This window comes from Rhincodon typus, chromosome 30 (assembly GCF_021869965.1).
Source record: "Rhincodon typus isolate 14 chromosome 30, sRhiTyp1.1, whole genome shotgun sequence".
Lineage (NCBI taxonomy): Eukaryota > Metazoa > Chordata > Chondrichthyes > Orectolobiformes > Rhincodontidae > Rhincodon > Rhincodon typus.
Window position 1 is genome coordinate 22,971,778 of NC_063361.1, and position 17,243 is coordinate 22,989,020.

Sequence of the window (17,243 nt, forward strand, 5' to 3'; positions counted from 1 at the left end):
TATCACCTGCATTGTTTGGCTGCACTAAAAAGGTTTTAATTTGATTGGTAATGCCAGCAATCCTCAACTTAAATTATGACTGTTCAGAAGTAAGTTTTACAAGGAATAAATAGAGATAAATGTTCAGTCCTTCAATCAGGCAATGGTTTCCTTTGATTGTGGGCGTCCAGATATTGGTAGAGTGTTTATCTAGTTCAAAATCATGATGATTTCAGTCATCTTCAGAGGTGAAGATAACCTGGTGGCAGCCAGCTCAAGACATCTGCATTATCTATATGTCTCCCTGATATGATGAAGCTTCACCAATGTAGAATCCTTTTGGGTCCAAGCCTGGATTTGCTTGGCAGATATTGGTAGAGTGTCTATCGTTCAAAATCATGATGATTTCAGTCATCTTCAGAGGTGAAGATAACCTGGACAATGTTCCAAGGTATATTCATAGGCACCTAATAGCAGAGCTCAGTGTTGGTTCTGAGCTGACATAATGGGCAGAATCACCTTATCTTCCTTGAAGAGGTCCAGCAGAGGTTTTTGGTCAGTTACTATGGTGAAATGCCAACCATAGACATACTAGTGGAACCTTTATACCACAAACATCATTGCCAAACCTTTCTCGATCTGGGCATAGGGCATACTTCCTTTCTGCCTCCGCCAGGGTTCGTGATGCATATGTGACTGGAACTTCTGTCCTCCCAACAATGTGATGATATCACTCCTATCCCATGGGGAAGGCATCGCAGGTTAAAGTGAGTGGTCTCAGGGGTCATAATGAGCTAATATATTTATCGATAGTAATTGTTGTTTGACATTTGCCAAGGCTTTCTCTTGTCGCATTTGCCACTACCATTTCTGATTTTTGTTTTAGCAAGTCATGGAGGGGTGCCAACAGGGTCACCAGGTTGAGTATGTCCCATAGTAATTTATGAGACCTAGGAAAGACTACAATTCCGTTTTGTTCCTTGGAGCCAGAGTCCGCTTAATGGCCTTCATCTTTTCTTCAACAGGGTGTAATCCATCTTGTCAACCCTGTACTTGAGGTATGTTACCTTGTTTACATGGAACACAGATTTTTCCTTTTGCTTTTGTATGATACCAGCCACACAGAAATGTAACAAAATCTCCTCCAAACTCTCCAAATGTTTCTTCGCTGTAGCTTTGAGATTAAAACAACATCCAAATTGCAGATATATCATATCCAATTCAGAAAATATGTGACCTCCAACTAGCTTTTCATACAAGTCTCTATACATGGCATTATATAAGTGGGGAGCTCTGTTCACTTATAATTCCCACTAAGAAGGACCATGTTGTCAGATTTTAAAAGTGGTACTACTAGTGCAGCCATTCAGCAAATTTCACTGTGCCAACGATGCCAAGTTAGATTTTAGATTTAGAGTTAGATTTAGGTTTTATTGTCATGTGTACTCAAGTATGGGGTACAAGAGTACAGTGAAAAGTGTAGATTGTGGTGCCATCTTAGGTACCTAGGTACAAAATCTTAGTTACAGACATAGAAAAAGTCAAACTTTACAGTCCTTTCTTAAGCCATGGGCCTGCAAATGCTCCAAGCCAGGTATTCTCCAAGAGGGCTTGATCTCCCCTGTACTGGGCTAACACCAGCCTGTGCTCACCAGCCGACTTCGCCATTGACCACTGCTGCTGACCTCCATTGGCACACTAGACTTCACAAGGCTGTGACCTCAACTACCAATTTGCCGCTGCAGCCATCTGTGCTCGTGCTGGTTCCCAGCCACTGCCATGCTCTGTTGCCACGTTAGCTGCCTCACTGCAGAGTCCCGCTCTGCACATCAATGATGTCGCGATGCTGCCGAGTGCCAGATTTCGGCCCAGGCACACCAGCTGGCTTGCAGCCAACTGTCAAAGTCCCGCAGCTGCTGCCACTGCTTCCACCACTGAGCTTCCTCCAGAAGTAGAGAAAGAAAAAACCTAAAAAAAACTAAAGGAAGGGAAGAAAAAAGTGAGAAAAGAAGAAGAAAGAAGAGTGATCGAAGTGGATGACCTCCGGTCAGGAGCCCTACTCTGTCGCCATCTTGCAAGTTCCTCTAAATATTCCAATTTGGCTTCTACTTTGGCAAGTACGGCATAGAAGACCAGCTGTGCCTTGGCGTATTTAAGTTAAGGCTTTGAGTGCACATAGATCTTGGCCCTGCTGCCTTTATCCTCCCAAGGCCCCCTTGGAACATTCCAGGATACTTCCCAATGACTTTATATTCATCACCAGTAACCATTTTAAAGATTTGTTGCCCATCCAAGCCATTTTTCTGTAGCTAGTCCCTTCCCAAAAAATTGGGACCTGGCCATTGTACCACATTAAAGGGACTCGGAATGTCTGCTGCGCCTGTGTAATTGGGGCTACAGTGAACCCAGTAATACGTAAGGGCTCCCCAGTGCAGTGGCCAATCTAGACTTGGTGTCTTGCAGCTTAAAGGCTAGATCTGAGTTTCCTTACAGTTTTCTCCCCAACAATATATACAGCGGCACCTGTGTCCACTTCCATGTCCAGGGGTGGCCATTTTCCTGCAGTTTTATCTTAATTAGGGCCACTTTGGGAGCAATGATATAATTTGGCTATATCAATTCCTCATCGTTGGGCTGATTTATTTGCAAAGCCCTGTCTTGACATGGCTCGCTCTTCAGCCTGAGCAGTACACGTTCCACCCATTCCGGTAGACTTGTCTACAGTGAACTCTTTGTCCACAAGTGAAACTCGGATGCTCATGCTCCTCACTGTATTGTGGAGAAACTTTCTGTCCAGTTATAGAACCTTGCGGCATCTGACTCCAGTCACCCCTCCTTGGCAACAACCAGGAGCTGAGTATTATCTGATAGGGACTTAGTTGTGTGGAATGGAAGTAGCCCAATGTTCAGACCGTACCTTCTATGGACCTCTGAAGCTCCTGAGCCCCTTGTTCTATGTTTTCATGGGAAAAGGCCATTTCTATGGCTTTCTTGAGGTCCAGATCTAGTTCAGTCAGTGTATTCCTTTGGGTTGTAATATTATTAATTCCACAAACTAAGCAAACCCTCGATATTTCTTGAAGTGCTGACCTAGATTCACAATGTTCTGCCAGTTTCCTCAGTCTCGTCAAGAATTCAGTAACTGGATCCCCGGGAAGTCTAGTTGCCGTGTTAAACCTGTAACACTGCAATATTACAGATGATTTGAGGTCATGGTGATCTGCTAACATATCCATCAGTTCGTCCAAAGCTTTTGACTCCAGGGTTGCTGGGATCTTTACAATGCTGAAAGTCAGGGTTCCACAAGCAATCAGGAACATGACTTCTTGTCAGTGATCCTCTTCGATCTCGTTTGCCTGAAAAGAGTAGCTCATCCTTTTCTGAGGTCAGTCCTCCACACCCACATCATAAGGTTCCAGTTTGCCAAACAGCAGCATTTTTAATATTTCCTCTCATACTGTTATTGCATTTGTTGAAAGGCAAGGCTGTCCAAAACCTTTCTTGATTCTCGTCGCCATTGTACTAACTCAGGAAACATCATTTAATCATTGAACACAAAAATAGAGGCACTACTCATGGCATACATAGGCAATTCTAACCCAGGATAGACAGTCTGCAAGCCATTCCTGGGTCTGCTTTATAATTGGCTCAGGTGATGAGTTCCAGTTGAGTGGGCTGTTGCTGTTATTAAGGGAATTCATACTCAATGAGCTCCACAAAGAGATTAATTAGAAATTCCCCTTGGGCCTTGTAGGGGTGATCACACCTGCCAAAAAGTGAATTCTGGCAAAAGCATGAAAGTGGTGGGATTCGGGTACACCACCATCCTGCCTAATTAAATGCCTTTCCTAACTCCAACCTCACCATCATCAGAAACAGAAGACCCTGCCCAATGACTCGCACATAAATTGTCAATATTTTTTAAGGAAAGGCAAATGCTGCAGATTAACCAAAAATACAAGGGAAGATGCTCAAAAATAATCTGCAAATCAGGCACCATCTGTGGATGGAGAAATAAACATTTCAGTACTCTTTAATCTGTTGAGCTTTTCCTGCATTTTCTGTTCTATTTTAATCAATTACAAAAGGTTTTCTAGCCCACTTATTTCTATGTGACACATGAGTAACTGTGGTTCTAGCAACAGAATGCCCATTTTGTACATTAAACACCTTTTAGTTCCAAGTGCAGTTTTCTCATCATTCTAATAAGCTGCCATACAGACTATTCAAAACATCAGAACATTACACCAATTTCATATGTTTTAACGTTTAAACACTAAGTGAAGTTTTGTTAGATAGATGTTGGTGGCAATGTAAATAAAGCTGGCCTTATACTTCTCATTTTGATATGGGTGAGTAGATGTTGTGATACAATGGTTTCACATACTGTATTAGTTATTTAACAACTGGCTACTAGAAGAGCACGGAATTTATTATGAGTGGGGAAAGGTTGACTTCATATTGAAAACATTACTGCTCTTCAACTTTAGATTTAGATTGACCGATAATTCAGGTAAGTTAAAGTCATAACTGTGTTTTCTAAAGTTTCCTCTAAATCAGATTCCACACACACATAATGTTGTGTGCTTTTTCTTTGTCTGTCTACCCTTATATCTCTTTCAAGTTTTATTTTCCCTCCCTTTTGCCCTTTTGTAATGCTTCTATAGTTATTCATTTTGCTCAGGATCTTCAAACATTGCTTGGTTTATACAGCTTCATTTTCTGCTGAAAGATCCTGTTTCCTTGGTTGGCTATTAACTCTCTTGTGAATATGGGTGGGCGGCTTAGTTTACTTCACGTTTTATCATCAATGCAAACCTGTAATTTTCTCAAAACTCCGTTTGCTCCAGTGTCAAAATGTTGCTGGAAGTGTCTTAGAAACTTGTGGGTTTAAGTTGTACCTTCCTCAAAGCTGCAGCAACAGAGTGGAAGCAGCCATAAGGAAATCACAAGCTCAATGTTTGCATTTCATCTGTTCCTGTGCCTTCCTTGACTAAGTTTATATAGTGCCTTCAAATATTTAACAAGGTAAGCTTATGAGAAAACAATTTCACAGTTTGATCTTGAATACCTTCAAATGCAATCTGCTTCCCTTATTGAGTTGAGAGATATGTGGGTTAGCTGCAGTTCTTTTTAATCATACTTAGGAACAAGTTAACAAGAGTAGGCCTCTCAGCACTTTGAGCTTGCTGTGCCATTCAATAAGACCATGGCTGCTCTTAACTCCCTGTTTGACCCCACAACCCTTGTCTTAAAATTTGTCCATCAAAATCTATATAAGTTAGTCTTGAGTAAATTCGGTGGAATAGCTTCCACTGCTCTCTGGAAGAGAGTTCAACAGACTTACAGGCTTCTAAGAGAAAATAAATTCTCTTCACTACCATCTTAAAAGAGAGAGCACATAGTCATCAACTGTGCCCCCTAGTTCCAGCTTCCCTTAATCCATGGAAGTCACAGATTTAGTGGTCACTTGTCTCTGTATGAACATTCTGGCCTCATTGGGGGTTATTCTCAGATGAGAGGAGAACTGGGCATGATCATGATACTTTTGTGTGGCCAACAGATCTCTGAGTACACTTGAATTAGTACACGAAGAAGGACTTTTTGTTTAGTTACTGGAAAGCTGTACATCCCCAGGCAGAAGCGGAATCAAATTTACTTAAGTCCCTCAAAGGGAAACTGAACATGGTGGATTTTTATGTGAAGGTAACAGCTGTGATGTAATTAAAACACCCTTACTTTATCAGCAAAGCATTTGAAGAAATGTATCTTATCAGGAAATATCTCCTACCCCTTTATTATATACACGTAAATGTTTATTCACACAGCATGTAGGAATTCTGAAAGCAGGTGTCTCTAAACACATTTTCCCATGTCTGTAAGTTAACAATGCATATTAATAATGCTTATCAACCCTCGGTGTATATTAACAAATGGAAAAACAAATTGAGTGTAGTCTCATTTTGTTGAGATTCATTTGACTGAAGATTGTTTTGTTCTCAGGTACAGTAAATTGAAATTCAATATTATTATACTGTGAATTTTCTTCAAAAATAAAAATGTTGATATTGTTGATATATATATTTGTAAACTCTGAAGTTTAATACATTTTCCGAAGAACTTTAATAATGGTCAATTATAAGTTTATGAATTTTTAATGTAAGGAAACAGTTACATTTGGGTAATCAGTGATGATCAATTTGGTGATATTTATTGTAAAATATTTTATGCTTGAAAATATCTGTACTTGCTGATACATAGGTTGTAGCATTACAGTGGAATTATATAACTAAGGGATCACTTTTTCTGCCATTAATCAAAATTATTATAAGTCATGTTTCTAAAATGGAAATTTGTGGGCAAAAATTAGTGTGAATTTTCTTTGTGCTGTTTTGAGGTGAAAAGGATACACAGAATTGCTCTTGAGACAACAGTAAAAGTAGAATAAGATCGATCTTGATGATTTTGGAAATTAAGGCACCTTCATGCATGATTTTGATTTTGATTGCTCAGGAAGGTCTTAGGTTGAATATCAAGAGCTGGCACATCTCATCTCAACCAATGCAGTATTTACATTCCAGATAGACAAAGACCTTCCTTTTGCCCTATACCACTGACCCTTGCTGGAATGGAAATCTGGCTGCACATCACATAAAGCTCCACCATAACAAAATAATCTGTCAGCACTCACTATCCAAATTCACTTCCAAACAATGACGACTTAGGTCATCTGCATTCCCGTAAAATCTATTGTCTCCATGAAAGGAAGGAAAACATGAGGAGAAAAGCATATGCATGTTGAGTCAACCTTTTTATTCCAAGAGGCTAGATGAAGGACCAAGGCTCATAGTGCAGTATGTGCAGACTTTGAAAAAAATAGAAGAAATTATAAGGTAAATCAAGGAGTTGGCAATTAATGATGTGGCATCTGGTTTATAAAGTTTGCAGGAGGAATGAAGGGGAGGTGAACATTTCAACAAAAGTCTTGAAAAGAATACATCAAAGTAAACAATTCTATAACTCAATCAGAAGATAATACAGGAAGGAGGAAGAATCTATAACTTATGCATTTCTGGTTCAGGTTCTAAAAGTGTATGATAGGAGGGTGTTGTTTTTTGACAAATTAATATGAGTAGAGCATTCTCGTGTAGAATTTGCCAGGATAAAAAAGTCATTTGATATGTTAGTGTGTGCACCATTCATTGAATATGGGAAAAATATGTATACCAAAAGTCTAATAAATCTGATACCTTCAGTTCTTGTTCACAATTTTTTTTATTTGTTCATTTTGTGGAATATGGGTACTATTGGCTGGTCAGCATTTATTGCCCCTCCCTAGTTGCCCTTGAGAAGGTGTTGGTGATCTGCCTTCTTGAACTGCTGCCATCCACCTGCTGTGGGTTAACCCACCATGCCATTAGAGCGAATTCCAGGATTTTGACCCAGTGACAGTGAAAGAATGGCAATATAGTTCCGAGTCAAGATAGTGAGTGCTTGGAGGAAAACTTGATGGTGGTGGTGTTCCCAGATATCTGCTGCCCTTGTTCTTCTAGATGGAAGTGGTCATGAGTTTGGAAGGTGCTGTCTGAGGATCTTCGGTGAATTTCTGCAGTGCCTCTTGTAGATAGTACACACTGCTGCTGCTGAGCGTCAGTGGTGGGGGAGTGTATGCTTGTGGATGTAGTGCTAATCAGGCTGGCTGCTTTGTCCTGGATGGTGTCAAACTTCTTGAGTGTTGTCGGGGCTGCACACATCCATGCAAGTGGGGAGTATTCCATCACACCCCTGACTTGTGCCTTGTAGATGGTGGGCAGGCTTTGAGGAGTCAGGAGGTAAGTTACTTGCTGCAGTATTCCTAGCCTCAGACCTGGTCTTGTAGTCACTGTGTTACATGGTGAGTCCAGTTGAATTTCTGATCAATGATAACCCCGAGGATGTTGATAGTGGGAGATTCAGTGATGGTAACACCATTAAATGTCAAGGTGTGGTGGTTAGATTGTCTCTTATTGGTGATGGTCATAGCCAGGCATTTGTATGACGTGAATGTTACTTGCTACTTGACGGCCAAGCCTGGATACTGTCCAGGTCTTGTTGCATTTGAACATGGACTGCTTCATTGTTTGAGGAGTCACAAATGGTGCTGAACGTTGTGCAATCATTGGCAAACATCCCCATTTCTGACCTTATGATGGAGGGAAGGTCATTGATGAAGCAGCTGAAGATGGTTGGGCCTAGGACACAACCCTGAGGAACTCCTGCAGAGATGTCCTGGAGCTGAGTTGACTGACCTCCAACAACCACAACCATCTGCTATGTGTCAGATATGACTCTGACCACTGGAGTGTTTGCCCCCGATACTCATTGATTCCAGTTTTGCTAGGTCTCCTTGACGCCACATTCAGTTAAATGCCAAGGGCTGTCACTCTCACCTCAACTCTGGAATTCAGTTCTTTTGTCCATGTTGTCAAATGCTGTCAAGTTGATGGATTCAATATCTTGTAGAGCTGTACAAGGGTATATATCTAATTAAGTCTTAAAGCCTTTACCTCATTTAATTGTTTGTTTCTCTTTTAATCCTAGAGCCACAAAAATGGCATTTCTTGTGATGATGATTCTCATTGGCTGCTTTATGCAGGGAAGTCAAGGGCTTAAAATTGCAGCATTTAACATCCAGAGATTTGATCAGTCAAAAGTCAGTGATCACAGGACTCTGAACATTCTCATCCTGGTAAGCACAATCAAAGCAAACATTCAGCAACATCTATAGATTGAGCACACACTTATTTTTGCTTTCCCTCAGATTTTACAAAGGTATGATCTTATCACCATTGAAGAAGTTATGGACGCTGACAATTCAGCAATAACACAACTAGTGATGGAACTGAATCAGTAAGTAAATAGAAACATTATCCTTGACCTTAACTTGAAGATGGAGTTATTCAGGTCAGAACTAAGAAAGATGTTAAATGATCCCACCCTCAGTGAGATCTGGGAGATATGAATTCTAAGGCATTATCTGCACAAATTCCTGCCCAAAATTAGTGGGATGCAATAGCTGGTCAATGGTTGTGAAAGGAATGTTGGAAGGAAGGACTTAAAAAACAATTCTGAAAACTTGAATTATCGGATGGATTTAGGAAGAGCTATATAGTCACAAGAAGTCAGGGAAGTCCTACCAATCCATGAATCTGTACATCACACCAACAGTGCACTGTGCCAAACATACTATTTTGAACAATTGCTGCTCACACAAACAATAAGTTCCTCTCTGATGTAAAATGTGAAGCATATAAATTCCTGTTCTGTATGGTTTTCTGACCAATGACCATCAATGGAATTAAATATACAAACTGAAGATACAAAAATAACCTCTCCCTTTCTTGGCAACTGAGACCGGAATTTAGAATTATCATGTAATTCACTATATGTTAAAAACAGCCGTTTTTTTTCAAATTGGATCATAATTTGATGATTTTATACATTCTTATATTTTTGAATTATTTAAAATAAGCAACAATAATGTTTTTGTTTTACAGATCAACCAAACTGCAATATAATTACATCATCTCTGATCATCTTGGTCGCAGTTCATACAGAGAAAAATATGCATTTGTGTACAAGTGAGTCTCCTACTTGAACACGAGTTGTCCATCTCCCATGCAGAGATACAGAGATGGAGTTTTGGGTTAAGTTGACTTGATCCATTTAGCTTCTCTGTGAAAAAAAAAGTTTGCCCTATTTACTGAACATGTTAGCTTCCCCAGCTCATAATGACCATGATATGATCTTCCTGGTTTGATAAAATGAAGAGCGCATTGTCTGAAGATTTTACACAGATGATAATATTTGACAGTCCAGATAAAGATGTATTTAAGTAAAACAAAAATAAACAAACTGCGGATGCTGGAGATGAAATGAAAACAGAATTACTGGCAAAGCTCAATAGGTCTGGCAGCATCTGTGGGGAGAAAGCAAAGTTAATGTTTTCAGTCCTGTTATTTAAGCAATATGGGAAAGTGTCCTTCTGGCAGGCTTCCGTGCCAGAACAAATAAACTACACGACAAACTCCCCTTTCAGTATTCCACACTCCCACTCCAGAACAGAATGTACTAAAGTTCATACTGACAGCAGATTGTAAAGTCCTGTTCCAAGGTGCAAGGAAATGTTTAATCAGGCTACAGAGTGTGGATAGAGGATCCTGCCGTCTTCCCACCTCTGCCCCAATTACATCTGGAACAGGAAGGTTCATGGATGACTCCAGCCTCAACACCAATTGAGGCGCTTAAATGGGAATTAACATAGTTTAAATTAGTATATAAACTAAATGATATTCCAATGACCATTAATTTGAAAGTCAGATGACATGTTCCTTTCGAAAACAGGTTTATTGTATCACATTATGCACATTATTTTGCCACTGAAGGGCTCTTGTGGAACAATGGCAGCATCCCTACCTCCAGGCCAGGAGGCCCAAATTCAAATCCCACCTGCTCCAGAGATGTATAATAACATCTCTGGACTTGTTGATTATAAAATTGCATGAAATATATTTTACCATTGAAATGCAAGTGCATTTAATCTAGATTGTCCTTGTAGGGCTACTTTGTCCAATTATTAAAGGAACATCCTGTGATCATCCTTGACATCAAGGCTGCATTTGAATGAGAGTGACGTCAAACACCCCTAGTAAAACTAAGTCAATGACATTCTGGGGAAAACCCTTCACTAGTTTGAGTCATACCTCGCACAAAGGAAGATGATAGTGTTTGTTAGAGATTAGAGATCACAGCTCCAAGACATCTGTGCAGAAGGTTGACAGGTTAGTGTCCAAGTTCCAACCATCTTCAGCTGTTTCATCAAGTACCTTCCCTCAATCATGGTCAGAAATGGGGATGTTCACTGTCAATTGCACAATTTTCAACACTATTCGCAATAACTCAGATACTGAAATAGTATCTGAGAAAACTAGACTGAAAATGTAGATTTTGCAATTTAAAATGCCATAGGTAAGGAAGAAACAATCCAAGTTGAACCATATTTAGACTTCAATGCACTCGGAAAATTGTTGTCTATACCTTTAGCAGCATTAAAATACAATTTAAAAGAAAGAACTGCAGATGCTGACAAAGAGTCACTGGACTCGAAATGTTAGTATCTGTGGAGAGAAAGCAGAGTTGTCAGACCTGCTGATTTTCAGTTTTTGTTTCAGATTTCCAGGATTCACAGTTCTTTGTTCAAAAACAATTTGCCTGACAATCAAACATGATGACTGACTTTGCTTTGTTTCTGGCAGCGAGAATATTCTCAAGCCTATGGAGTGGTACCACTTTGATGATGGCTGTGAACAGTGTGGGACCGACACTTTCATCCGTGAACCTTTTATAGTGCACTTCCATTCCCTCACTACAAGTATGCTTTGGTCATCTCAAACAGTTATTTTGTTTTGTTGAGAAAATCTCATATGCACTAAAACTAATAAATTATTCTGGTGTCCCTGCTGACAAATAAAAAACCAAGATTGAAAACCTGGTTGAGAAGTGATGAAATATGTTATTAGTAGCCAGTGCCTCAGCTAGAAATACAAATAATTTATTGCCACGTTACACTGGCCTGTGCTCTGACCAAGAAATATGTTGCTCAGAAAAGTTGATTTGAACTGCAGATTTTTAATATCATTAAATACCACCAGGACTCTGTCAGCTACATCTTGCCTTATACAAAGTCAATAACACAAACAAATTGAACTGGTCTGAGTAGCTTTATTGTCCAAGCCCCACATGCCCTTACATCATAAACCGAGTGACATATAGCAGAAGATGCTTTATTGTGATTGAAACCATGGAAGAAGTGTTTTTGCAGTACAAGACTTCTTTTAATCATTGTTATTTTATTTTTACTCCTCCTAACTCAAGCTGCCACCCCGAGTTTTTCCCGTTGCTGTACTTCTATTTAACATGAAGACGCAAGTCATTCAGTGATTCTGACGCTTTTTCTGTCTTGGTGACAGACTAAAAATGGGCATGATTTTAACTCACTCTGAACCCATTCACCTATACAGAGGTAAGCTTACCTCTGATCAGGAAATCAGGAATTCACCACATGGGAACTTACTGTCACAAATGCGTGACCTACTACCACAAGGGACAATCTGCTGGTTCTCCAACGCCATGTTTCAGCCAATGACAAGAATTTTGTTTTCACAAAATTTTATGTCTATTTTAGATGCTGAAAACCTGGAAACCTGAAAACCAGCAAAGTTTGAGTCAGTTGTACCCAAAGTGAAAACTCTTGGTGACTGTGACTTTTAAATTTTGTGAAATTTGTGAAATTTCCTTTCTGTTTTAAAAGTATGGGGGTGTGCATGTTGAGTAATGAACATGCCACCCGTACCACTGAGAAAACTTAAACCAATCACCCTTCAATCAGCTTATTAAGAGCTGACAGACAGTGCGTGGGTGAGTTTCTTGGCAAACCCCAGGCTTTGACAATAACATCCCAGTTCACCATAAACTAGCAACCATTCAGAAGTCCGCTGCTTGAGGGCTACATATAATCATCAAGAAGCTAAATACTTTTTATGTCCTTGTCATGCAGTGGGTGAGTCACAGGGAAAGAGAGGTGGGAGGGAGTCAGAAGTGAGGGCATCGGAGGCTTTCAGAGCCCATCTCTTTCTTCCAATCTGTGCCTCAAATTGACCCAGATTAAGGCAATTAGAGGCCCCTCCAAATCAATGGCCATGTTGCCCTTGTTTCACATTCGGGGAACTATCCACAATTCTCACTCATGAGGTTGGTAGGTGATCAGAGAAATGGCAAGTTAAGGTCCTTGAGTGGCCATTAGGTGGCCATTTAAGGGCCTTAATTGATGACAAGCCAAGAAAGTTGCCCATGGACTTCCTCGCCTGTGACTTAATTAGTGAGAGAGTGAGAAGGAAATGAGTTTCCCTCCAGGGGCATGTTACACCATTATTTCCCCTTCTCACCACCTGCATGGAAGGGAAAATCACACCCTTTGCCTTTATTTCTATAACTGAAAGGCAATGCTATGGAATGAAATCTTTATATGTCCCAAATAAAAATTGAAATATTGTGCTTGTTTTGTTTTGCCTTCAAAATAACGGACAAATTCTAAGAAATAATACCCTTCACAAACTCTTTGATAATAACATTTGTTACAATGTGTTTTGACAGCTGTCAAGGATTTTGTACTCGCAGCCATCCACACTAGTCCAAGTTATGCAGTCAGAGAGGTTGATGGATTGTATGATGTTTGGGCTGATGCAAGAAATCACTTCAATACTGAGGTAAGTACTACTATTACTTAGTACTACTACATAGTATTTACCAGTAAGTAAATACTAAGACTGCTCATTTAGTCTAAAAGATGGATATAAGATATAATAGGCATAAGCTGGTGCTTATGCTTTCCTCAAGCATCCTCCAATCCTTATTTATCATCTTATCAACATATCCTTCATTTCCTTTCTCCCTCATGCCTCGCGTCTCCTTAAACAAATTTATACCACTCTCACCAGATTAATTCTGTGAGCAGCATGGTTGCTCAATGGTTAGCACTGCTGCCTCACAGTGGCAGGGACACAGGTTTGATATGTGGGAGGCTTTTAAAGAGAGGTTGATTAGAGTGCAGGACAGACATGTCCCTGTGAAAATGAGGGATAGAAAGGGCAAGATTAGGGAACCATGGATGACAGGTGAAATTGTGAGACTAGCAAAGAGGAAAAGGGAAGCAGACATAAGGTCTAGGCGACTGAAAACAGATGAAGCTTTGGAAGAACATCGGGAAAGTAGGACCAATCTGAAATGAGGAATTAAGAGGGCTAAAAGGGGTCATGAAATATCTTTAGCAAACAGGATTAAGGAAAATCCCAAAGCCTTTTATTCATACATAAGGAGCAGAGGGTAACTAGAGAAAGGGTTGGCCCACTCAAGGACAAAGGAGGGAAGTTATGCGAGGAGTCAGAGAAAATGAGTGAGATTCTTAATGAGTACTTTGCGTCGGTATTCACTGAGGAGAGGGACATGACGGATGTTGAGGTTAGGGATAGATGTTTGATTACTCTAGGTCAAGTCAGCATAAGGAGCGGGGAAGTGTTGGGTATTCTAAAAGGCATTAGGGTGGACAAGTCCCCAGGTCTGGATGGGATCTATCCCAGGTTACTGAGGGAAACAAGAGAGAAAATAGCTGGGGCCTTAACAGATATCTTTGCAGCATCCTTGAGCACGGGTGAGGTCCCAGAGGACTGGAGAATTGCTAATGTTGTCCCCTTGTTTAAGAAGGGTAGCAAGGATAATCCAGGTAATTATAGACCGGTGAGCCTGACATCAGTGGTGGGGAAGCTGCTGGAGAAGATACTGAGGGATAGGATCTATTTACATTTGGAAGAAAATGGGCTTATTAGTGATAGGCAGCATGGTTTTGTGCAGGGAAGGTCATGTCTTACCAACTTGATAGAATTCTTTGAGGAAGTGACAAAGTTGATAGATGAGGGAAGGGCTATAGATGTCATATACATGGACTTCAGTAAGGCATTTGATAAGGTTCCCCATGGTAGGCTGATGGAGAAAGTGAAGTCGCATGGGGTTCAGGGTGTACTAGCTAGATGGATAAAGAACTGGCTGGGCAACAGGAGACAGAGAGTTGTAGTGGAAGGGAGTTTCTCAAAATGGAGAACTGTGACCAGTGGTGTTCAACAGGGATCTGTGTTGGGACCACTGCTGTTTGTGATATATGTAAATGATCTGGAGGAACGTATAAATGGTCTGATTAGCAAGTTTGCAGATGACACTAAGATTGGTGGAGTAGCAGATAGTGAAGGGGACTGTTGGAGAATGCAGCAGAATATAGATAGATTGGAGAGTTGGGCGGAGAAATGGCAGATGGAGTTCAGTTCAGGTAAATGCGAGGTGGTGCATTTTGGAAGATCCAATTCAAGGGCGAACTATATGGTAAATGGAAAAGCCCTGGGGAAAATTGATGCACAGAGAGATCTGGGTGTTCAGGTCCATTGTACCCTGAAGGTGGCAACGCAGGTTGATAGAGTGGTCAAGAAAGCATACGGCATGCTTTCATTCATCGGACGGGGTATTGAGTGCAAGAGTTGGCAGGTCATGTTACAGTTGTGTAGGACTTTGGTTCGGCCACATTTGGAATACTGCATACAGTTCTGGCCGCCACATTACCAAAAGGGTGTGGATGCTTTGGAGGAGGTGCAGAGGAGGTTCACCAGGATGTTGCCTGGTATGGAGGGTGCTAGCTATGAAGAGAGGTTGATTGGATTAGGATTATTTACATTAGAAAGACAGAGGTGGAGGGGGGACCTGATTGAGGTCTACAAAATCATGAGAGGTATAGACAGGGTGGATAGCAAGAAGGTTTTTCCCAGAGTGGGGGACTCAATTACTAGGGGTCACGATTTCAAGGTGAGAGGGGAAAAGTTTAAGGGAGATATGCGTGGAAAGTTCTTTACGCAGAGGGTGGTGGGTGCCTGGAACGCGTTGCCAGCGGAGGTGGTAGAGCGGGCATGATAGCGTCATTTAAGATGTATCTAGGCAGATACATGAATGGGCAGGGAACAGAGGGATACAGATCCTTGGAAAATAGGCGACAGATTTAGATAGAGGATCTGGATCGGCGCAGGCTTAGAGGGCCGAAGGGCCTGTTCCTGTGCTGTAATTTTCTTTGTTCTTTTGTTCTTTGATTCCATAAGACCATAAGACATAGGAGCAGAAATTAGGCCATTCCACCCATCGAGTCTGCTCCACCATCCAATCATGGCTGATAAGTTCCTCAACCCCATTCTCCTGCTTTCTCCCCGTCACCCTTGATCCCCTTGATAATCAAGAACCTATCTATCTCAGTCTTAAATGTACTCAATGACCTGGCCTCCACAGCCTTCTGTGGCAGTGAATTCCATAGATTCACCACTCTCTAGCCAAGAAATATGTTGCTCAGAAAAGTTGATTTGAACTGCAGATTTTTAATATCATTAAATACCACCAGGACTCTGTCAGCTACATCTTGCCTTATACAAAGTCAATAAGACAAACAAATTGAACTGGTCTAAGTAGCTTTATTGTCCAAGCCAATACCAATTCCACCCTTGGGCAACTGTCTGTGTGGAGTTTGCACATTCTCCCCCTGTCTGTGTGAGTTTCCTCTGGGTGCTCTGGTTTCCTCCTACAGTCCAAAGATGTGCAGGTCAGGCGGGTTGGCCAGGCTAAAATTGCCCATAGTGTCTAGGGATGTACAGGCTATGGGGATTAGCCATGGGAAATGCAGGCGTACAAGGATAGGGTAGAGGGTGGGTCTGGGTGGGATGCTCTTCAGAGCGTGGGTGTGGACTCAATGAGCCAAATGGCCTGCTTCCACACTAGAGGGATTCTATGGTTCAATGAATTCCATGTCTATTCCCTATTGTTGAAGGGATTTTTCCTGAATTACCTACTAAACTTATTAGTCACTGTCTTTATTTACAGCCCCTTATTCTAGTGTCAAGAATAAATAACATATTCCCCATTTATATCAAATATTTTTGATGTTCCTATCAAACTCTCTCAGATTTCTAAGAAGGTTAGTCTCCTTCCTCCTAGAGAAAAGAAAGCGCCAACCTGTTTAACTTTGCCAACATCTCAGTTCTGGTATGATTTGCATAAATCTCCTTTGCGTATTCAGTATTTTTATCTGCTGTTGAGATCATCTAATGGTTCAATTCAATTATAACATGCTTTTTTGTGATTTTTGTGATATTAGCTCCTAGTTTGCTGTCCATACTTAACTTTTCTGCTTTTTGAGGAGATTTCTCTTCCAGACCTCTTACCAAATTGTGACCAGTTATTACTGTATCCAACAATACAAGGGCAGATTGAGTTGACTTAATCACAGATTTTTCCTGAAATGTTGAAATCCTGAATGTTTAGATACTTCTATCAAAGATCCCCACCTAAATATTTCATTACCTTTTAATCAGAAAAGAAACTGAGGGCTAATTTTAAACTGTCCACACTGTAAGATTGGGGCTCTCGTTTAGTTTATACCCAATGATGTCAATGAAGAATAAATTAGGCTGTCCAGTAATCAATCAAATCCTATCCCAACAAAAACAAAGTTGCTGGAAAAGCTCAGCAAGTCTGGCAGCATCTGTGAAGGAGAAAACAGAGTTAACGTTCCTCAGTTCTGAGGAAGGGTCACCGGACCCAAAACGTTAACTCTAATTTCTCCTTCACAGATGCTGCCAGACCTGCTG

The 17,243-nt window shown here is 40.8% G+C and overlaps 1 protein-coding gene across 2 annotated transcripts in view; it reads left to right on the forward strand.

Annotated features, from left to right (window-relative positions):
- The first annotated feature begins 5,856 nt into the window (after positions 1-5,856).
- Positions 5,857-17,243, forward strand: part of LOC109921298 (deoxyribonuclease-1-like) — an 18,195-nt gene continuing 6,808 nt past the window's right edge. The window contains exons 1-6 of one of the 2 annotated variants that reach the window (XM_020521328.2): positions 5,857-5,982; positions 8,560-8,707; positions 8,780-8,868; positions 9,516-9,599; positions 11,274-11,389; positions 13,171-13,283. In XM_020521328.2, the coding sequence (XP_020376917.1) occupies positions 8,570-8,707; positions 8,780-8,868; positions 9,516-9,599; positions 11,274-11,389; positions 13,171-13,283 (540 nt within the window). In that variant the 5' untranslated portion in view covers positions 5,857-5,982; positions 8,560-8,569. Of the gene's footprint in view, positions 5,983-6,759; positions 6,873-8,559; positions 8,708-8,779; positions 8,869-9,515; positions 9,600-11,273; positions 11,390-13,170; positions 13,284-17,243 lie in introns of those variants that run through there. The other variant, XM_048614366.1, reaches the window with a different exon arrangement.